We start from the raw sequence: 24,331 nt of genomic DNA on the forward strand, positions 1-24,331 counted from the left end.
AACTGTTCGATCTGCCCACAGTGTCTGGAAGACAGGACAGCTGCTACCATGCTGTCATGTCAGACGGGGCCTTTAAGTTGCTATATAGAGAGGAGTGTGCAATAACCAAGATGTTGACTGACTCAGCTAGAGGAGACAGACAGCTTGTACAGACAGTACAAGGCTCTGGCACTTTTCTGTCCATTTCAGAATGTCTTCAAGTCTGCAGATGCGGGAAGATCCAGAGAAGGGTTCACAGGATTGGTAAACAGTTTTCTGCTTCTCTGTTGTCTGGGAGGGATTTTTAGTTCCAGCTTTTACATTAAAGACAGCCTGTACCAGCTGATTTCTAAGAGATAGGCAGATAAAAAAGAAGGGATACACAATAGAGATGAGAGAATCTCCACAAAACTATCATTTGTCATCTATAATAAAATATATATATCAGTAAAACATAGCCGGTTACCTTCAAGACACTTTATTTTAAAAACAATAAGAAAGGACACAGGAGAGATACATAGAATGAAATAAAATTTGAGTAGTATTATTCAAACAATCAGAATATGCTCTTTTTGCGGTTTTTACAGCAGTTTAGTCAAAATATATAGAGGTGTTTCTGCAATATGTCACTTTTCTGCTGTTGTAATTTTCAGTGATTAATGGTGGATTGTTCCAGGTACTTTTTCCTTGAAACGGATAACCTCTTGTTAATTAAATACCAGGTACATTATGTATTCAAGAAACTTGGGGGAAAACTCCGGGCGGTTTTGCAGCTGAATCTTGCAGTATGTGTGGCTCCTTCCTTTGGCTCTTCTCCTCCTCGCTCTAATGGTCCTGCAGCATGTCCTAATGTAGCTATTACAGTTCAGCTTGATGAGGCCTGACTTCTGATTTTAGGTCCTTGAGCCCTTTTCCTGTGTTTTTCCCCCCGTTAAGTTGTGAGTGCATTTCACAAAGCACTTCACAATCGCACGGCAGGCATTTTTTTTTCAGCTCGCAAGGACTCAGAACAGTCACTTGGCAATCATTTTTAAAAAGGCTCTGTATTTCTGAAACACTCAGTACTATGCTAAGCTTGGGGATGTTCACCGTGTTGTTTTCCTCTGCCGAGGATAAAGTGAAGGTCTTGGATGGTTTTACTTAAAATGTCCACAGATAAATACACATGCCATTCATGATTGGCAATAAAGTCGCTCATAATAATTCTATCATTTCTGTTTCCTAAAATGTGATAACTGTTCTTCTGGTGGGTTTATTCTAGGGGGGCATGAGGAGGATCGTTAACTGATGTGAATACAGATGACATTCTGTTTGACACTGTGTGTGCTGACAATTTCACATTTGCTGGTTATTTACAATAGTGATCCTCTAAATCACTGATTCTCAATCCTGCTCCTAGGGCCCCCCTGCTCTGCACGTTTTCCATCTATCCCTGCTCTACCTACCTGAGTGAACTCATTAGTGGCACTTTTGATTAGCTGAGCACACCTGATTTAATCAAGAGCATGTTAGTCATTTCAATCAGGTATGTTTGGAGCAAAGACAGATAGGAGATATGCATGACAGGGGGGCTCCAGGAGTAGGATTGAGAAACACTGCTCTAAATTCATCACCATTCTTTACTTGGACACCTCTCACGATAAAATGCAATCTGCATCTTTTATCCTGCAAAAAAATATGGCTGATGAGCAAACAAATAGAAAAGTAAGGCTAAATTCCAACCAACAGAGCTGAAAATATTAATAGAGGAAGAAAAGTAGCCAAGACAACATGTGAGCATTCATATAGCTGTAAATGGAGACAAAATAACAGAGAGGAAAGTTTTGAATTATTTTGTTGTTGGCAAATCACTGTGCCTGAGAAAACTGTCAGCTACCACCTGGTGACATCCGACATAAAATTGCTGTATTTAACAGAGATTGCTCACTTGGCATTCTGACTACACCAGTCCCAAACAAAGTAAGACTAACTTAACAAACATGTCTAAAACCAAACCATGTGGACACATTTCTGTTCCTGTACTAAAATTGCAACAGTTAAGTCTGTCTTTGAAGTTATCACTAGATACTGTTAACACATTTTGTTTTTATCTCATTGTCACATTGAACTTTTAACACAGAATAAGCCTCTAGCTGATGGTCATATTGTGCTTTGTGACTTTAATTTGTTTACCATAGTCTTCATTTGATTTTTCCAAAAAAATTAAAATGCATAACATCTTTGATGCATATTGGCCCATGGGTTTTTTTCTGTACTGCACTTTTGTGACAGCCTTGGCTGTAAAATGCACCAGATGAAATACATTTTCCTTTGTTGATAAGCCTGCCATTGCTGCCTTTTTTATTTTTATTTTATAGTTTTATTTCTTTTAGAAGCAAATGTTTTTATTTGCTATACAAACACAAATGCCTTAAACAAGCCAGCCACTATTTAGCTAATTGGCTAATGGTTTGTCATAACTATGCAGAAAGGGAGACATTGTGGCTGAACTTTAATGATATATCCAGGATGTCCCCATTAAAAAGTGTCCAAAGTTACAGTCATTTGTATTCACACTGACCTGCATGTGCAATCGGACCCCCACAGCTCATCCTGAATGCTTCTGCTCAGTCCCCTGTCTTCCGATGTAGTTCCATGTCTCACCCATCTTGCTCCACTGGATATTGGTAACAGCTCTCACAGTGCTGGTGTTAGCCCACCAGACAACAAGGGAAATGGCTCCTCCATATCAGCAAGCAATCATCAGACACTACATAATGGGCAGATCACTCCACTGTGCAATTTCGGGATGCCTGGCAGTCTCTGTCCTATGCTGTCGCACATCCCAGTCGCCTCCTCTGTGTGTTGTGGCCCTGATGTGTTGGAACGAGCTTCCTGTAGTGAAGCAGATAGTTCAGACTCTGTCATCTCCAGGCTGTCCTGACTTGACTCCCCTGCCCTGTCCTAACTCATCTTTCCTCTGTCTGTGCAGTCTTCATATGAGCTGTACGTTGTATGTATTTGAATTTACACTGAGAGCAACAAAGAGATCCCGGCCAACCTACCCACCCCTATCTCTGGAAGAATGAAACCAGTTTGCCCCGCTAATGTGGGCTCCCACTCATTGTCAACAGACAAACCCACACGGAAATGAAATATATTCCAAATATACTGTTAATATATTGAGAAAGATGTTGTTCCAAGAATATATTGCATATATACATTTAAAATATATTGATGCAAAACAGCAATATTTTTCAATATACCAAAGCAACAATAATTTACATTTATTGAATAGATTTCACAAGCTAAAATATATATTATCGAAAAAATATTCTCAGTATATATATATTTTTTATTTGCAGGACACAGCTGAGTATGATGCCAGACTATGGGGTTCAGTCTTCATCTGGCACAAGTGCTTTAACTGTCTGAGCCACTTATGAGTCTCTGGCATTAGGCCTTTTGTGACCAATTGTGTATCAAAGCCCAATTGATATCTGGCAGTATAGATGGATAGTATACAAACACTGTGTGACTCCTTCCAGATGGGGGTGTCTGCTCAGCTAATAAATAAAGTAGTTTAATGAATTCACTGTGCCTCAAACTGGCAAGCACTGAATCCAGATGTAAAATGCATTCAATGTGCCTATCCGTTGCTTAGGAACAGCAATGTGACCATTGCTAGGACAAGGAGATCAAGGGTAGACAATACACATGACAAATTGTTGATCACATTGGATTAAGATGCTGTTCCAAACAGAAAAATGCTAATAGGTTTAATTAATCCTGACTCACACATTCCTATGCGATGATGACTTGACAGGCAAAATAAAAAAAATGTTTATCAAATCATCGACTGGTTTCAAGCAAAAAAAAAAAAGGCTCTTATATTACCAAAACTTCTAGATAGTACCTTTTTCTGATTTTCCCCTGCTTCTTTATGAAGTATTTAACCAAAAAAGAGATGCATTGTCCATGTGGTGGTATGCTTTTTCTCTTGTTCATGAACAAAATGTGTGCACTTCATAAACATATAGAGAAAGATGACAGGCAATGCGTTTCTCTGCGTATTAATTGCACATCAATCTAATCACAAAGCACTTTGTCCTTAACTTTGTGCCAAATTTAATCAAATTCATTTAATTTCATTTGTTACACAACAGTGAAACTGAACCTTTTTTTCTGAATGAGCAGTGGGGTTAATAAATATACAGAAAAAAACACCTGTATGTCAGGATTACAAATGAGGGAATGAAATATTCTCTGCTTTTTTGCAAAAAGTTCTATAAACAAAAAAGCACTGAGATGTCCATTTGATGTGTCCCTTAATTTTGTTTGATACATTTATATGGGTTACTTTTTTCTTTCCTTTCTTCCCAAAACATTTTGAGCTCAATAATGACAAAAAACAACACATTTTGTACAGGGGAACAAAAAAATGTTAAGATTAAGAGACTCCCTCTTTCATAAAATTGCAAAAAAAAGCTACACATGGGTCTGTTCCCAAAATGACCTTGCTTGTTTTAACTGAATTATTTATTTAACCTGACATTTGACATTTCTGTGGAAAACAGAACCTGTTAGACATTGCAAGGATGATAATGAGATGTTATTGTAACTGGGCAGGATCTGACCTTCCAAAATGTCTGAAATATCAGGCCAGACACAGCACCAATGTTTCTACTCTTAAAACCACATGAGATGTCCACATGCAGTGTAACAGTGACTTCACAGCCAGTGGTTTATGCAATACAAGGGTGTGCATGTGTATGTGTATAGGAATAGAGGAAAATCATATTTTTAATATAATTTTTGGCATTGCTGGTAAATGAGACACTATCCTAGGCTCAGATCAGTCGCTGTGTACTTAACATGAGAAGAGTTTTTGAAACCTCCAATACTGCATGCTATATGATGATAACCAAATTACGGTTATTATAAGCTGGGCAACAACAACATACCATTGTTGGTGTTTGGTTTTTCATAATAGTATAAATTGTCTCTCCCAACATATAATCCAATGCATTCTCACTGCCATGTACATTTCCAAACATTCTGTACAGCTTTTCTTCTAACCACACGTCACTATTTTCTGGAGCTGAAGTGATGTTAAGTTTTCCCACGGATTCCCTTCGCATTCAACCCCTTGAAAATTCGAGGCCTCCACAGTCGACCGCCTGTCTCACGGTCGCCAGAACTGCGCTCCTATTGGACAGCAACGCTATGGAGGCTCGCGAGGTGCCAAACGCTCTTTGTTTAAAAGAAGCTACTTAGCGCGAGCGCAGCGCAACTTGGTTTTGTTCCGCGAGCGGTATGGATGCGGACGCGTCGCGCGCTCTCTTCACCATCGCGGACCTGCTGCAGTCAGACTCAGCAGCACACGTGGAGGCGCGCTAAAGTCATCTCCTTCACGAATCTTCCAGCAAACCATGGCGTAACGGGAGAGACATGAGTATCCACACAGAGGACAGCATTAGCCTGTGCAAAAAGGCTCTCCAGATTGTCACGGAGCTCTGTCTCGGGGGGCACGTAGACCGGGAGAAATGCGCGGACATCTTTCCTCTGGAGAGCACCATACCAGGTAAAGGCAGAACAGGTAAATTGGACACAAGTCTATGGCTTTTAACTTCTGTGTCTTTCTGTGCATTCTGCAGCTTTCCTATTAAATGGCTGTTGTGTGAGTGTGGAAGGCAAACTTTGCTATGCCCTGGCGTGCTTTTACTAAAAACGAAGTTTAATAACTTCTCTTTATATGGGAAAACAAATTTCCGCCCACACAAAAATGTCAGAGTTGGTGCTCAGAAGGAGCAGTAATCAAGCGCTTCCATCTCCGCTATTGTAATTTAGCTCCAAAAAGTTGGTTCGTTTATTTAGTGAGCCTGTTAGTTTTTTTTTAGTCGGACACAACGGATGCTGCTGATACATTCTCCCCGAGCCGATGTCGTTTTTGAATACTGTATTGCGTTTTGCTCAATCACATGCCACCCAGTTAGAATACTTGAAGTAGCGATTTGCCACCTGTAACTTTCAGCTGTAATGCAACAGGTTTGAATATCTCGAAGCTGTGTATAAAGAATGTTCTAGATTAGTTAGAAAAATGCTTGGTATTGATGATTGCAGTATTGAGTAGTGTGCTAGCGTACTAATATGCAGCATTTTAGGGAACATTGGTGCGCAAGAGATGGTATGTCATCTATCTTCGATTGTAAAAATACATTTTCTAGCATAATCGCAGCTGCAGAGCGATTTGCTGGCGGAGACGCTCAAACCAGCCACTTTAAATCCTCAAAAGCCCCTACCTCGGTCTGTTTCAATGAAAAATCTCTCAATGAGTGTGGGTGTCCATTCACAGAGTCGTTTACCAACCACATCGTTGCCTCTAAAACAATGGGATTGCTTATTTACTTACAGCTTTATGTGCGCATGAATATTGCGCTTTAATGGATAGAACACTACGACTTGTAAATGATCGATAAGGGAATATCACATTCATGTTTTCTGCATAGAAACGTCAGTTTGCTAAATTGTTAAACTGCTTTATTATCACCGTTTTCACATTTATAATTATAATAACAACAGTGGAAATGGTGGTATCGAATTGCGTTTAATAGACAGGCTAATGCAATTAGTAACGAGTTTCTGCGGTGGTAGAAATCAAAGAAGGAAATCAGTTCTGATGAAAAAAAGTTAATATTTCTCATTTGAGCAGACCATAAGCATGATTTTACTATCCATTTTGATTGCGGTTGAAATTCCAATTATGTAATCTCCTTACATGTCGATTGTTCTGCATATTAAGCAGGAGCAACAGAAATAATGGAAACTCACTACAGAAGCGCATAACAGCGTGAAAATATTTGACCTAAAGCTGCTTTCCGTTAAAATAAGACATTTAGAGATGACAGATGTGCAGTGACACAGAAGTGGTTAACAAAATAATTATTTTCATTCCAACGTTAGTTTTTATAGCTACAGATATGTACAGAATTTGCTTAGCCGTTGTCTTACCCAGGAGGACGGGATAAAAATGACCGACAGCTGCAGTTTGGTGCGAGATGGTACTGACCACAGCACCCCGTGGATGCAATCATCATAGCGACTGCCCACGGTGCACGGTCTTGCACCAGATTACGCACACCAGTGCTGAACGGGTGCAAAATGTCAATTAACAGCTCAATGGATATCCAAGAAATTTTTAACCAGCATACATACTGTATTATTAATCTCCATTTTAATTTCCTATGAAAACTTTTAAGTAACATTTCATAAATATATTACTGCTAAGTATAAATCTTTTTAATGGTTAATATACAGACAACAAGGACTAAAATAACACTTCGTATGATGTCCATTTTGGTATCTGGGATACCACATTTTCCAGAAATTGTACTCCTTTTTACAGAAGTTCATTGGTAATATGAATGTTAAACATGCACATGTGCTTAAAGAGAATAAAATAAGCCTCTTATTTATGTCTGAGCCAGAGCTAAAATAAAAATTGTCTAAAATGGCCAATTCATATTTTGACATTTGCTGCTAAAATGTGCTATGTACAGTATGTATGATAATGCACTATAAATCTGAAAGTGAATTTTGGTGAATCATCCATGCACAGTTTTATAGGCATTGCACAGTGCAGTTTCATATGAGAAATTTAATAAGTCCAAATTCAGATATTTTCAAAAGCTGCATAACTTTGATCAGAAATCTTAAAGTTTGCATAGGGCATGACATGTTTTTATCTTAAGGAACCAAGGTTCTAATATGACAGTCGCAAGTATGATCACTAGGTAGGCCACTGCCATTATGTCCTTGATCAAGGTGTGTTGTAAAAATGCCATCGATAATGATGCATTTCATAAACCTGTTTCTGCTTATGAAGGGTTAGGAGATGGTAGGTCCTGGTATCACTATCAATGATTACTGTCTTTTTTCTTTGACACGCTTTTTGCTAGCTAGCTAGCTAGCTATACTGACTGCTGCTTGCTTGTCTAGCTAACTAACTAACTAGGTAGTGGCCATCCTTACCAGCAATATTACATTTTCTAGTAAGTAAAAGTAATATAGAATGTTTTCATTTTTAATATGACCCTTGTAATCTGGCCATTCCAAGTCGAAAATGCTACCTGGCTAGTTAGCTAACTATATGGATGCGCTCAATAGGCTAGGCAGCTAGTTGTCATTTATTTTTCAATTTGGGGGCCCTGCGTAACTCAAAATGCCAAGCCTGCCATAGAGTATGTTATTGCTTGACTGAACACAAGTGAAGTGATGAATGTTCTTAGATAGAGCATTTGTTACACTCAGTCCAACCTGGTAATGCTGTCATTATAGCAGGCCTTTGTTTTTTGTCCAAGTTCCAGTTCTGATAGTAGATAAAGGGCCGTTGTTTCATAAATGTGTAATAAAAGATGAGGTAGGTAGAGTATTTTGAATGAGTGTTTACAAACAGCACATGAGTAGAGACTATTGGTCATGTATTTGTCAGTATAGTTGAGGAAGGTACCCAGGGTAGGAAGCTGAATTATGACAAACAGTGAATTTATTTTATGTCATTCAGTGGGAATGTCTCCCATCTTCTCTTTCTCACACTTCCTTTTTTCTCTTCTTCTCTCTCTCTTTCTCTCTGTCTTCTGTGTTTGTCTGTCATGTTGGCCCGCTCTGGTCGTCTCTAGACATCTCTGTCAGTCTCCTTGCTGTGGTCGTCGGTTTCTGTGGCCTTGCCCTGTTGGTAGTCTCTTTGTTTGTCTTTTGGAAGCTGTGCTGGCCGATCTGGAGGAGCAAAGCTCTCTCATCTCACGCCAGTAACGCTCCGCAGGGCACCTCACCCCCCGTACCCCCAGAGGCACCCCCACCTGAGGAGAAGAAGGTGCCTGATGTGGAGGTGAAAGCCAACGGGAAGAGTTCGGTCAAGCTCCTGGAGGCTGCCATGAAGATCAGCCAGACCTCTCCTGACATTCCAGCTGAGGTCCAGACCGCCCTGAAGGAGAGACTGGTCAAACATGCCAAGGTCCAGAGGCAGACCACCGAGCCCACTTCCTCCTCCAGGTACCCCACCACCCCCATTCCCAAGACAGCCTGCTTCCCCCACACCCCTTCTTCTCTGTTATTGTCCACCAGGCTTTTAGGCAATCCTTTCCTGGTCCTGGAGATCTTTGGTCCTGAGAATTTTAGATATGCTTTATAAACAGCACCTGACTGAAAAATGGAACAACAGGCAATTTAAGTTACCACCCAATCAGTTAACCACAAATTAGTTAAGAAAAAATACCAGAAACCCACTAATATCCAACACACAATGCTGGTTTAGAGTAGGACCGCTCATTTCTGGTCTAGTCCCTAACGCAAGAGATTTTGCAGTTAAAAGCTAACCCACGAAGTTTAGCAGTTAGCAGCTGACCCCATTTGTTGTTCAGTTAAAATCCAACTCAAGAAGTTTTGCAGCTTGACTGTTGGGCTGGAAAGACTGCCATTAGAATCTGATCTTTTAAGGCTCTAAAGCTGGGATAGCCATTTCCAGTCCTGGGTGACCACAAGCTCTGCTTGTTCCCATCGTGCCCTGATTGAAGTCATTTTTCAAAGAGGAACCCCCCTCACTTTGTGTTCCAGATGTAGATCAGTTGTTTATTGAAAAGTGACTCAAAAATCTGCAGGAGTCCGGTCCACCAAGACCAGGGCCTTGCATCTCTGCTATAGGGCACAGCTGAGAATTGAAAGTAATTTTGTAGCTAACGTCAGTGCAGTGGGTTGACCCTGCTCTACTAAAGCTAAAGAGCTTCCCTGGTTTTGAGGTCGTTGGACTTCATACTTGTAACCACCATTTAGGGTACCTAATGCTAGATCTGCACAGATGGGAATAAGAGAAGAAATTACTTTTATTCTGATATAATCTCCTCCAGAAGGACTGTTTAGCAGACCAAACATTCATTGGCTACAAAAAGTGCCATCTCAAGTAGTGGAACCAACAGTTTGTTCTTGAAGAGGATGCTTTAAAGTGGCAGAGCATCTCGAAAATTTCGAGGAAGACAGGGATCTTGTGTTTTACGCATCTGAGGACAGGAAGACAAAAAACCCCTCTGCATGCACACACGCCCTATAATCACAGAGGGACGCCCCCTCTATTTAAAGTAAACGAGTCACGCTGCCATGGCAACAGTAGTAAGCGACCCCCGTAATTAAACAATCAGTTCCTCTTTTCTTTGTTCTGGTGCAGCGCTTAATGAGTACGGTGCAATTAGAGATTGGGCCGAGTGAACCTGGCATGCCAAGAGCTCCTTCTCCTAGAAGGACTGCCAAACAGCTGTGCTCTGTCTCCCGGAGGAGGCCATTAATGACACCTACTTTAACTTGCCATTAAGGGCTTTTAAAGGTCAAGGTCTCTGTGTAATTTATACTTCACAAGGAGCAAGTAAAGGGCACATGAATCTGTTAAACTCTGCAGTGATAAGGAGTGTTGACTACATCCTCCTTAAATGATAAATTCATCAGTTCAGACTCGCCGATTTACATGTTGCGCCTATTACAAAATGTTCACAGGTCCAGCATGAAATTCATTTTCTGAGTACAGATGCAGTGTAAATTTTGTAGAAACCCCCTGGAAGAGATTTTCTTTCTGTATGAGCTTATGTCTCCTCAATGTCTTCCAATATCAAAACCAAAGAACTGAATGTTTGGCTGGAAATTAAGGAATCTTGGAGCAAGGAGGCTTGCAGAAATCCACGAGTAAGCCTCAAGCACAAAATGAAAAGCTGGGGGTTGGAGTACTTTGCTTAAACATGTAATTACTCAATCAAATTATGGTGTGGTCTATCATTAAAAATGTGCCCTGAGGCTGAAAAATATTTTGGTTAGACACTATGTTGAAATGGAGCTGGTGAAATGAAATTTCTCTAGCAATGTCTGAGTGAAATTGGGTGGGAAAAATGAAGAAAAATACATGCCTCTCCAGATCTCTAGAATTTACCCTTTGCGAGTGGCTAGGTTGTCCAGTAATCCATGATGCATGATACAGCCATGTTTTTTTTCAATTTGCAATGGGTATCCATTATCCTGGAACATAATTCAGGTCCTCAACCTTCTTAGATGTCAGGTACCCATTAATGCAGCTTTGATATTCAAACGTTCTGTAACACTTAACGTTACAGTAGCAGTGTCTCACCAGGGACATAAACCAATAACCTACTTGTTGCAAAGACAGTTACAGAAACAATGCTCCACACCCAACCTGAACCGTAGTGGCTAAAAGCTGCATGCACTCAACATTCGAATACTGTAAATACTGTACAAAGTAGTTGTATTCACTAAATGCATTATTTGTTAGTATACACTCGCGTGATGTGTTATTACTAGTATTGGGTGTGATGACTGTTTTCAGTCATCAATAGAATTATAATATTATGAGACTCAGAGGTGTCACTGTAGATCAAATGCTTCAATTCAGAATGCTGATGTAACTGTCACATATTACAGTTAACAATTTGGCAGTCAAGTTGTTAAGTGGTACCCATGCACATCTAAAGTTGACAGTTATCTGCAGACATTTACAGCTAAACTGGACTGAAAAACTAATCCACATTTAAAAAAAAAGTTTGTGATACTTGCTCAGAGCAGCTCAGACTAGCTCAGATACCTGTATTGAAGAGCAGAGGGGTGTGAAAGGCCAGGTTCGATCCGAGAAAAGGGAGACAAATAATGCTGTCACGCAGGCTCAGAGCGAGAAACTGGACTGTCGCTCCTTGCCTTTGTGACTGGTGCTAAGAGGATTATCCTGTACAAAAATCGCTTTTGCATCGACCTCCTTAAGATCTCTAAATTGAGGCCCTGATCATTTTAACTGGGCACACAGTCACTGCACAAATCCAGATGTGTTTTCCAAACAGTTTTATGAATTAAGGAAGCAGCATTACACTTACGCCTGTTGACAATATGACATGCCCCTTCCCGACCTGCATGTTCTGTAAACATGCTTCCCTGTGAATTTTTTTCATGCTAATCTGTTGCTGTGTCACTGCAGGAGCTGCAAAAAAAATTATTATTTTTTGTTGGTTTTGTCGTTTTTGCAGCCCTAGTGATAGCCATATATCAACCGGTGGTACACTGGGGTCTGCCAGCTGGCATCCAATTGTGAATGTGAATTGTTGAATGTGAATTTGAGTGCAACACGCTAAGGCTGTTGCAGTTACGTTTACATTAAAGAATCCTGTAGCATTCAGTTTGTAGCACTAAGAGGAGTCTACAGTCGATGCTGGGAGCCAGAATTGAGAATGTTAGTTTCAATCATTTGACTGAAGGCAAAAAAATGAAGAAAAAAAAAAAAGCTCCCCAGTCCACAACTTTGTCCACTGCTAAACTTTGTTTGCATTCCATAATGCACTTCATAAAAGGTGGTTAAGTATCATTTCCATCTTGTAAACCTCACACATCCCCATCTCTAAAAATTTCAATGTGCTGAGTGCCAAAAAATTGCTGTAAATTGTTTATTGTGTGTATAGGAGTGCCTCCATTGGGCTGCACTGATATATATTACCTTTTTCATTTTTGGATATTTTGTTCACGCTGTTGCTGGGATTTTATCATTTCAACATGAGACACGGAAACGAGGAGAACCGCAGGCCTGCTGTGATCGGTAAATCAAATGTTGACTGTAGAAAAAGGTGTTTGTTGCTAGGAGACGGCTAGGCTAAGTAGAAATCCAAGGATGTTTAAAAGAATGCAAGTCATTAATGGAAAATGAAGGTGGGCCAAAGTCATTTCGGCTTGTGCATCTCAGAGAACAGCAAATCAGTGATATGCTGCCATTATAAAATTAATCACTAAGCTAGGAATTCTAATGCTGTAATTCAGTAGTCTTGTTAACAAAAATCAATTTTTCTCAGATTAGATCGGCTCAATCACGAAGCACACGTTTTTTAAAGCTTATGGTTGTTGACAAGACCAGCTTTTCTCCTCATTGGTGTCATTGCTCTCAGCAAGTAATGAAAACATGCAGTATAAGAGTCTTCAATGTAAAAGGCTTCAATGTAATGACATCAATCAGACATTCATGAAAACATGTCAGATGTTAACTTGTGAAACACAAGGAGTATACTTTAACAAATCAAAATTATGTTCCTTGTATTTTGTATTGAATGTTTCAATATGTAATTAATTAGTTGTCATAAGATTTTATTACATGTATATACCTTACAGTACCCTGTCAAATTGTTTGAGCTGATTAGCCATCACAGCCATTACAGTGGCTGTATTCATCCAATTTTTTGTTAGCTATTCACATTTGGACTCACGCAATTCTCACAAAGCACTGCAATAAAATATATGAGCATGCAGCACATTCACACACTGGCTGTGATGTATCATTTTAACAAAGAGACTGAATGCTTTGGCTAATTAAGAAAGGAAGATCAGAGGCTGGAGCAAAAACCAGCACATTTATACCAGCCTTCCAGGTGTTTGACACCCCTGTCTTACAGTACTGTGTGCATGCCGGACGACTTGGTGAGGATGTCTCTATTGCTTGTGTACACCGACTGACTTGACTCTGTTTGGACAATTGTCTAACGTGGGCTCATTACCCTTTTTCATGACAGGCACAACTCATTCCGGCGCCACCTGCCACGGCAGATGCACGTGTCCAGTGTGGACTTCAGTATGGACAGCCTGCCAGTCAGGCAGCTGTCCAATAACATTGGTAGGATTAAGCCAGAGCTCTACAAACAGAAGTCGGTGGACTCAGAGGAAGAAGGCAAGGAGGCGGCAGAGACCTGTGGCAAGCTGAGCTTCTCGCTACGCTACGACTACGAGGAGAGCTGCCTGGTGGTACGCATTCTCAAAGCCCTGGACCTACCGGCCAAAGACTTCACGGGCACCTCAGACCCCTACGTGAAGATCTACCTGCTGCCCGAGAGGAAGAAAAAATTCCAAACGCGCGTCCACCGCAAGACGCTCAACCCAGTCTTCGACGAGTCCTTCCAGTTCCCCGTGGAGTATGACCAGCTGTGCAACCGCAAGCTGCATTTCAGTGTTTACGACTTTGACCGCTTCACCAGCCATGACATGATCGGTGAGGTGATCGTGGACAACCTCTTTGAGCTCTCTGACCTTTCTCGGGAGGCCATCGTGTGGAAAGACATCCACTGCGCCACAACAGTGAGTGTGATTTGTTTGGTACAAAATTTGCATAGTATTTGCAAATGTAGAGCTCGGCCCCTGACCCAAGTAAGGAGATTGCTGGTGTGGCATTCTTTTGTATGCAACATTTTTTCTTCTATTCCCATATTCATGGAACAATGGAAAAGATCAAGCACTGGTCACGCTGTGTCTTGTAGAATGAAGAAGAAAGAAAGAAATATGATGAACTTTGACCCGGTCATTGACCCCCGTAGTTGTGGTTACTATTCTACAACTTTTCTATGACAGCAAAAATCAAAAATGACAGGCAACTACAACCTATCGAAAGAATGTGTCATCTGCTTAAGCTTTTTGCAGGATATCAATACCTCTATGTAAATGATGGCACCAGTCAAGATGATGCTTATCTGCAAATTACAGATCAACTTAGAGTGTAGAAATTTAGCTAAAAATCAATGCTGCTGCTTCTGTCTGCTGTCCATCTGTAGTGTATCAACATCAAAATATTTATTCATTTTAAGGACAATGACCACTTTCTCCATCAGGTGACAAGAGAACAAAGCTGTCAGAGATTTCAGTCCAGCAGCTATTGAATGGTGGATTATTGACTGCACCTTTAGGGAAGTAGAAGAGAGCTATAAGCTGTTAAACTGTATTTTCAGTGCTAAAGTAATGGTTCCTCTTACAGGTGATTGGGTAATTGATAAACTAGGCCCATCCTGTTACATGGTTCTATTTGCATATTCTTAAAGCACATGATTCAGAACTATTGTCTTATCCATGATTGGCCCAAAAATGTCGCACGAGGCTTCTATTTCAATCAGGGGAGAATGTGCACCGTGAGCAAAGAGATAAGGCTTGCATATAATTCAGGATTTAAAAGGAAACGGAGAGTAGTAAAGAGCCCTGCTTGTTGTCTTTCACACTGCCTAGCTCCACAGGGAAGCGCAACATGTCATATGAGGGTATTTCCTGGTAAGGGAGATGGCAGCTTTGAAGCCTCCCTGTTTAGAGCAGAGAGGGAGCGTCCACTCTGCCGTTGACGTAAATGAAGACAGAGACACACACCAGAGGCAAGGTAACCTTCAGTTTTAATGACTCACCCCTCTGAGATGCCTTTGAGTCAGCGGAGCCCACAGCCCATTGAAAAATACCAGCACGTTATTGAGAAAAACAAGCTGTGAGAGCCCCGTTGATTTCCTTCACCATGTTCCCTCAGCTACCCTTGCGCTCTGGGATCACGGCCAGCTTGGAGGCGGCCCATGGCTCATTATACTTGCCGGACCCGCGCGGTGTCCGTGGGCGTCGCCCTTTTGTTTGTTTACGGATTTTTCGCATCGGATTGATATTGCAGTCACTCTCGGCTTTTTATAGCTCCAGAAAAGGACCTGCAGCTGTGGGGGAGAACAAGGAAGGGAAATGAAGAAGTTTGGTGTCTTTGAGGTGACTCCTCTGGTGTGGGAGATATGGTGGTTTTGAGCAGTTTCTCTGGTGATTAACATTACATCCAGAGTCACTCTTTAAAAAAAGGTTTTGTTTTATAAAAAATGTTTTTAAGAAGCGAACTTGCTATATTCCAGATGTGGAATATATAGATCGGAAATACTTGTTTAACAGATTATTTTATCCAAGGCAAATTATATACCTCACATTTTCAGGGCTGTGGCAGTTAGGGTTGCTGATTAGTCTAGGGATAGCCAGGAGCCATCTTCTTAATGTCATTTTCATAGATGGTACCATTCATATTTATTCATAACCCTGTCTAAAAAGGAAAAAAACATGTTATAAAATTTTAAAAAATTACATATAGATTAAACACTTTCAGTGCTTTAAATTACGTTATAACTGGGTGGGGAAAAAATTAATATTTTGAACCAATCATGTCAATATCTACACATCAAACCAATTGAATATTTGTGGTTCAAAATCAAGAAGGCAGTTCATGAAAACCAAAACATCTAGGGATGACATGGTAAAAAAATCCCAGTCAAAAGTGCCAGAAACTCACAGAATACTACAGTAAGCATTTTGTCAGCTAATCCATGCCAGAAGAGGATTTTTTAAATACTAAGGGATGTGAATGAACTTGAATAAACATGCGTATATTCGTTCTTCTACAACATGTTTTTGTTTCTATCTAGTCAGGAGGGCACTATATAAAGAGCATAGTATTAGCTTAGCCCAATGGCTATCTCTCACTCAGAGTCCAAAAAAGTTACATTTAATGTCTGATGCACACTTTCCAAAATAATATTTTAATTGATCATTATGTTTAGAAGGATTAAATAATATCTCCATTGTGGAATGCCCATATGGAATTTACATTACCATTACAGTGGCTAAAATATTGTTTTATAACTGTGTGATATGCTTCAATTGCATTGAGGGAGGTTGTGCATTTCCCATGCCTCCAGCTACATATATAGGCTCTTTTTCATGAAGGTAGTTAAAACAGTAGCTAAGCTACATCATAGGCAGCTTTGCCAAATTGCCAGGTGACAGAAATTTCATATCCCTGGGGGATAAAATTAGGGGAACCAGTGGGGGAATATATTTTAAATGATGGATTCACTTAATTAAAACTGAAAAATTAAAAAGAAAACTGAAGTAAAAGTGAAAATTTGGTCAGTTTAATTTTCTATGCTACATCCTTCTGCCAGAAAGGATTGCTAAGGCTGTATGTGGATGCATGTTGATGAGTTTCAAAAACACAGCTCAGAATCACTACTTTCATGCTGACACTCTCAATCTTCCCACTTTCCTAGCTGTATTCCCTTAAAAGGGTGTTATTTATAAATAATATTTCAGAAAAATGCACTGCCAAGGTTAAAAACCCTTTAAAAAAAAGATAGTACCTCTTGTTGAACATCAGCACAGTCAAAACTTGTTTGGCATGCATGATACTGTATATTTTAAGATGAACTGTTTCAGTGAACAGGTGAATGAAGATATTGAAAGACATACAAGATTTGTAATACAGCTGAGTTGAATTGAGCTCTTGAATATAACAGAATCATATACATACATTCCCCTTTCCTATTGGGTACTACAGACCTCCCATCATCCTTTGCATGTTGTGAGTGTCACATGAGCTCTCCAGCTTGGTTTTTGCAGGAGGCGTGAGAATGCCTCCATGCTCCTTACTCTGTAAGACCTGAAATCAGTGCTCCTCCCTCTGATTGGGCAGTCTGCTCACAGCTGCCAGATGTAGTGACCAGGTTGTCGGATTCCTAAACAGGCGATCATTGCTTCATAGGCTCCTGAAAGAGGTGTTTCTTTAGGGTGTGGATAATGGCATCTGTTGAGCAGGCATAAGTTCAAATACGGTATTCCCTGATAATATATAGTGTCATAAATATACGTCTCATATATCCTCATGCAGTTACTTTTTACCTTTCATTGTGGCCGTGGCTTCATCCTGCTTCAAAAAATGTTGTTTATGTGTGTGTACAAGAATAATTAGCCTCTTTCATTAGGAAATGACTACACTCCTGCTGGCTTGGCAGTAGCTTTTTGTTTGTCAGTGATGTCCACTGAGCACTGTACACAGTGTTTTGCCACTGTATTAGTCATTGTGCATATCTTAGATTTTGTGAATGACGCACAACAACATCCCTACCGGGGACCATTTGGACACAATTATTCTGTTCAGTTGTGTGTCACACAGTAACAGCTGTTCTTCAGACAAGGGCAAAATAATGACATTGAAATAGACAGTATATACTAACAGTTTTAGTTACTGTTACATTGCTCAGCTACTGAGGAATGTCAGAAATCTGGTTTCAGTAGAGCGAGGTCTGTAGTTTTCTTCCTAAGAGTCTGTTTCTTCATCTCAGAGTCTATCCTCTGCTGACCACATTTTCAATGCAGAGTCATTAGGAGGGAGAAGAACAGTTTTCTCAGTTATGCGTGATTTGGAGTGACCTGTCAGCACTGACACCAGGGCAGATCAGCTGTTGAGCTGAGCCAGTACCTGTGTTGTATAAGCAGACAGGATGAGAGTGTACTATTGAGAGTGTATGTTTGTGGAGCTGGGCAGCATAGTACGGTAGCAGTAAGAGATGAGAAATATGCAGGTGTTCACCTTTAAGGAGTGCTGCAGCATTCCTTGCATGGGGGGGGTGGGGGGGGAGTTATTAAGCAGATGCTTCATCATAGATGCTCGGAGGACTGAGAGAGGGGCAGAATGCTGTTCTCCGGGGAGATCCAGAAGAATCCTGGACTGGGTAACTAAGATATCCAACATTTGTGAATAGGAGAGCCTGACCTGGATTTTATAGGTGGTCATTTAAGAGGCAGTGTCAGTAAAGTAAACAGATTTGTGAAAGGAAATGTGCGTAACAGCTATGGCTGGGCCCAGTGGTCTGTTGTAGAGGCAGAAGAGTGATTTAACGGACCAGCCCTGTGATATGCCCGTTGAGAGTTGAGTGGTGATGCCTGTGAAGTTTGTGAAAAAAAAAGTCCAGGGAGGTCCCTGATATCCCCAAAAGAGTGAGGGTGGATGGCAGGGGTTATGATGGTTCACTGTGTCAAATGCTGTGGGGCAAAATGGGAGAGTGGCCACAAAGGAGAGAGAGTGCTTGTAGATCACTTACAGACAGGAGTGCAAATTATGATTATTATGTGATTGAGCTGTGATTTTTCTATGATTGCTCTGTGATTGTTCTTGGCCTACTGGATTCCCCCTACATCAGTAATCTGTAGTCTATCCTTGCATTTCATCATAATGCAGGTATTCTTCCATTAAAAAGCAGAATATCTTAAGGGCTGGATTAAATTTGAATGTCCTCTGGAAGGTATTAGAGTTTCTGAAAAGTAGACCATTTACTGCTCACTGCAGAGAGGGCATCAGCTCTGACAGACAAATTGATCAGAAGATGCGTTTGATGCTATTTGCTCTGCTTGTGGAATAGCCAGTGAGTCAGAGGGACAGACCCTGGATCAGTATCTGAGGTCACCCTTTAGACAGGCTATGTGGAGGGCAACCCCCCCCAAAACAATTATAGTCTGAACATTCTTCTCAAACCCCTCTCTCCCCTTCCAAATATTCAGGAGAGCCTATAAGTATTTAGCCTAGATGTTAAAGCTGGAGTTTATGATTAAGCTGGGCACCAAGAAGTTCCTGTTCTGATGAAAATATACTTCCAAATACTCCAAAAAGTTTCAGAAACTAAAAACAATCTTTTATCTGCCTCTTTTTTAACCATCCTTTCTTTTGATGGTGGCAGTGTAGCATAGTGGTAAGGAGCAGGGCTTGTAACTGAAAGGTTGCTGGTTTGATTCCCCAGGTTTGAATACCTTGCCCACCCTTGGGCAAGGTATTTAACCAAGAATTGCCTCAGAAGAATCCAGCCATATAAATAGGTAACGTGTAAAAATTGAAGCCTATGAAAATCAATCTGGATAGGAGCATCTACTAAATGTACTTCTTGCTTGTGTTAGCTGTGCCATGGGCATCCATTTGTAAAGAGATATTGCTGTTAAACATGTGAACAAAAAATAAATTATTATGTGTTTGTTGGCCAGAACATAAACAACTTAGTTGATGCCATGGGAAGGAATGGGTCAAACAGATAAGTATGTAAGCTACTCATTAGTGGTTATATATTTATTGTAACCTACACACCTGAGGTAGATATAGTCAACACCAAAGTGCTATGTGGTGATGTCGTAGTGTGAAATAGAGCCATCTCTCCAGTCTTTATGCTCCTATGTCCAGCAGGAGAGCGTGGACCTGGGGGAGATCATGTACTCCCTGTGCTACCTGCCCACTGCTGGGAGAATGACACTCACCGTCATCAAGTGCCGCAACCTCAAAGCTATGGACATCACTGGTTCCTCAGGTAACTGCTGCCGTGGCAACCCTTTCATCCCCCTCCCCCAGCATGATGGCTGCTCGCCATAGCAACCCTTTCCCCTCCCACTGGATAAAGGAAACCCAAACTCTAGTCCTGGAGGGCTGCAGTCAAACTGCTCTCCCTGAACCATTAATATTCCCAGAACTGGCGAGGGCAGCTAATTGGTTCAGTTGGAATGGGATTAGTTGAATCAGGTAGTCTAAGTGGAACATGCTGGCACTGTGGTCCTAGGTTTGAGTAGCACATCTCTTGATCAAGACAGTGGGTACATTCCATTACTTTGGATATAACTCCTTGCATCTCTTCCTCGATTACTCAGCAAATGATATCAAGGAGATTGAGAAGAGATGTGAGGAGTTCAGGATAGGTGGCACTTTTGCAATGACGCCAATCAATACAAGACTTCAGCTTATCAAACTTACTAAATGTTTCCCTGACAGTTGTATAGCAGAAATAACATCTACATTCAGCTCTTAGAAGAAGTATTTTAACATTAGGTACTGTATATAAAGCTTGTGCTTTATCTGGCCACATCTTTTTGTTCTGATTGAAGCAAATTGGAGCAAAATAGTCTTAGATGATGTTTCCTGTGCAATGTACAGTTGTGTTTAGGGGTCAGCGGTTATCCACAGCTGTCTCTGCCAGTAAAGAGGTCGGAGAAGAGATCAACATGAAACATGTTTGTGTTACAATGCAAAACAATCAGATCCCTTACTGAACAGAATCCACTCCTCACTCATAAGTAGCAATGTCCATTATCTTACCAGCTATAGAGGACTCTTGGAATAATTGAGCTCCATTCCATAATTGCTTGCTTATTGTTCCAAAGCTAAGCATTTTTTGTGTGCTTCTTCAAGAATAGAATTTCTCCATTGTCACCAACAGTGATTTGGTTATCAATATCGCTATCCCAGTTTTAGTAGCTACTGAGCTGATCTTCTTGCTTATTGTTTAGCAAAGGATTATTATACAGATGTTCCATCATCCTCATTCCTGCCAGCAAAAACCTCTGCCTGGGTTTCTGTTGTCCAGGGACAGGGACTGTAGAGGGCTTTGTGAAGCCCATAATGCATAGAGCCAAACATTTTAGGGTTCATGAAGCCTTACTCTCACTGTCGCTAGAACTAGAAAAGGCTAGGTTTGCCTGAAGCTGCTTGCTGTCTCTGGTAGAGAATTATAAGTAATGACCAGGTCGTTTTCTGCTCCTCAGACCCATACGTGAAGGTGTCCCTGTTGTGCGAAGGTCGGAGGCTGAAGAAGCGGAAGACGACCACGAAGAAGAGCACGCTGAACCCCGTGTACAACGAGGCCATCATCTTCGACATCCCACCTGAGAACGTGGAGCAGGTCAGCCTGTCCATCATGGTGATGGATTACGACCGGTGAGTCCCGCAAACCTCACACAGCTCTGTACTCCACAATGTCCTCAGGCTCACCCAACGGACGATGTTTACTAACAGTACGCTGAGGATGTTGGGCTTCTAGCTGCTTTCTGAGACTCACAGATGTGAGTGTAAAGTCCCGTAATGCACGTACAGTTGTACATTTTTGGCAGCAGTGGTTGAGTAGCAGTTGAGGAACTGGGCTTGTAGCTGGAAGATTTCAGGATTGAGTCTCAGGTGGGGCACTGAATTGCTTCAGTTGTATATATATATATCCATCTGTATAAATGGATAGTAAGCCTCCCTGAATAAGGGTGTTTTTCAAAGAAATACGTAATTCAACCTTGATAAAAGGTTGTGTACAGGAAAGGTTCGGAGTATACAGGGCACTTGGATGCGAGACAGTATCTGTTCCAAAAAAGGAGACTTGCAAAACAGAACAAGGGCTGAGCAACTCGTCTTGTTTCCAGAGGGCATTTCACAACACGTTTGAACTTTGGAATTGCATGCTTTTTGCTCAGATGTGATCCAATCAAACTCAGTTCAGTTTGACCCCAATCTATCAATCCAAAAAACCATCAACTGTTTGCTGTAGTGACCTGTAATTGCTCAGTTCAGTGGCCTGCTCTTAGGGAGATTTAAGGTTCATATTTGCTTCATGAAAGCTTTTTTCTGTAAAGGATGAGAGCTAATATTAAGTTCTTTGACTAGTAGATCAAGAATCGTCTTATGTCAGTTCTTGATTGCTGTTTAATGGTCACAAAAAAAGAAAACAATAAGATTTTTATATCTTTAAATATTCAAGGAGCGTATGCACAACCATGCAAAACATATGAGAATTCATTAATGTTTTTTAATTTTCCTGTCTGAAAATATTAGTGAATGTACATCTGCATTCAGAAAGACATTATTGCATGGAGGAAGGGAGAATATCAGGTTTTTATCATTCGAATGTTTGATTGTGGGAGTTGTACAATATTCAAATATCAGATGAATGGAAATGCACACCTCTGCCTCCAATGATCCAAACTGTGCCTGAGATGTTTTTTTTTTTTTTTTTGACTCGCTGACGTCACAGAGTTGGTCACAATGAGGTGATTGGCGTGTGCCGGACTGGACCCGATGCGGAGGGCCTCGGGCGGGACCACTGGAATGAAATGCTGGCCTACCCACGCAAACCCATCACACACTGGCATGCCCTCGGAGAGGTAGACCCTTCTATTTCCCTTTTTATATTTCATCTCAGTGTAAGAGCCTGGGGGTTGGATTCCTGGTGTTCTGGTTGCGGCAGAAGGAGTTCTGCACCTTTTGTTTTTGAAAAAGAGCCTAGCAAATGCTGACAATTAGCTGCATGTGTTTTGTCTGTTTTTTGTCACTTTTCCACCTGCGCTGTTGGAATTTATCTGCAACCCAGAGACAGGTTTTACAGATAGCGTAGAATGGCATTGGAGAAACAACCTGTCAGCTTTGTCTTGGAAATAAATCATTGGTGTACAGGTGTACAGCGTGACAAATGAAATATTATCTCAACGTCACATGCTGTTGTCAAATGGAAGCAGTTTTCAATAATGAGTTAACAGTTATTCATTAGGCTGGTGAAAGTTTTGATTTAATCAGATGTCGAAGGGTAGAATATAAACTCCTAGATCTGAGCTTTATTTTCAGTGCTTATTTCTGCACATTAGGAGTTATTATCACATGTACAGCATTTGTATTTTGCTTTGATTGAACCGATACACATAGAGATCTAAACAGTTTAAGAATCATATAATATAAATATTTTTTATGGATTTAACAGGAAAAGACCCTGACAAGATCATTTCATAATTTGCACACATATCCTGGGGCTAGTATTATTTTCCGTTGTTATATTGTCCACATGTTTTTGGTTTGTCCTTTTTTTTTGCAAAATGACTTCATCCCCTCTCAGAAAGCTTGGAGATCACCAGAAACAGGTGACTTGTGTTTGTGAGATGACAGGTGTTGAGATACTTGCATTTTTTTCCAACAGTGGCCAGGAAGAGCAACAAGTTTTGACAGTCAAGGGTCCTGCCCATCTCCTAAACCCCCATTGACACCATAGAGCTCTCAAAGGACAACCTGAACCAGGAATCAAACCACTTCTCCTAAAAGATAACTCCTGCATTCTCTTGTCATTAGACATGCTGTTTACTTCCATTTATGATTACTGAAATTGAATTGAATGGGTGGATTACACCAGTAACTCAGCAGTATTCAGATTGCCACCTTTCATCTTAATCCTACAATTTCACCACACCCGAAAACTGGAAAAGGTTGGACTTTTTAAACTGACAGAAAGGCCACTTGACTCTTGCCAGTAGGGATATAGTTCAGTTTTTTGTTTTTTTTCTGTGACATTATTTTTATACGGAGGCTCCGTTTAGATAAGAGTTTATTCCTTCAAACTCTGCAGAAAAAATGTCACAAAAATCACGTCACATTAGAATCATGATACATGTAAACAGGATGTTATGTGGCCTCCAGAATGTTTTCAAAAGCATTTATGGTCATTCATAACCATTTATGAAAATTGATATAACTTCTTGTTCAGATTACATTAGGTTTGATTGAGCTTGAGGTACATTTGATTCAATGATATTTTGTTAATTGTTTTATGAGGGTGTAAAAATTCATGAATGCTTATGAATGTTGATGTTTATCTATTACACTTATGGGCATAATTATGGGTAGCCACTGCAGCCTCTCCTTGTAATGTGTTGTTGATTTATATAGTCGAAGAGTCAAGGAGTGACATTTAAACTGGAGTCAGCATTCAAACAGGAGGTTGAAGCTCAGAGAAGTGGTCTGTTTGACATTTTATAATGTGGGAATTTCTCTTTGATTCTTTATGCAATTCCTTCTCTCTGATTACATACCTGTAAGGCCCTAATCCATGGCAACTGGCAGTGCATTGGTAAAAATTTGTTTTATTACTTTGTGGTCCGTAAGCCATGGATTCTCATCTGTGTAGAGAACTAAAAA

The 24,331-nt window shown here is 40.6% G+C and overlaps 1 protein-coding gene across 2 annotated transcripts; it reads left to right on the top strand.

The window, feature by feature from the left end:
• The first annotated feature begins 5,275 nt into the window (after positions 1-5,275).
• Positions 5,276-23,716, top strand: syt10 (synaptotagmin X). Of its 2 annotated transcripts, none has more exons than XM_036517947.1 (7): positions 5,276-5,542; positions 8,637-9,009; positions 13,548-14,106; positions 19,811-19,931; positions 21,157-21,328; positions 22,407-22,536; positions 23,340-23,716. In XM_036517947.1, the coding sequence occupies exons 1-7, from the start codon at positions 5,410-5,412 to the stop codon at positions 23,409-23,411; spliced, it is 1,560 nt and encodes a 519-aa protein (XP_036373840.1). In that variant the 5' UTR covers positions 5,276-5,409; the 3' UTR covers positions 23,412-23,716. The 2 variants fall into 2 exon arrangements, with proteins under 2 accessions (XP_036373840.1, XP_036373839.1); XM_036517946.1 differs by having other exon boundaries at positions 5,316-5,542; positions 19,808-19,931.
• Positions 23,717-24,331: the final 615 nt, after the last annotated feature.

This window comes from Megalops cyprinoides, chromosome 23, assembly GCF_013368585.1.
Source record: "Megalops cyprinoides isolate fMegCyp1 chromosome 23, fMegCyp1.pri, whole genome shotgun sequence".
In the NCBI taxonomy this organism is placed as follows: domain Eukaryota; kingdom Metazoa; phylum Chordata; class Actinopteri; order Elopiformes; family Megalopidae; genus Megalops; species Megalops cyprinoides.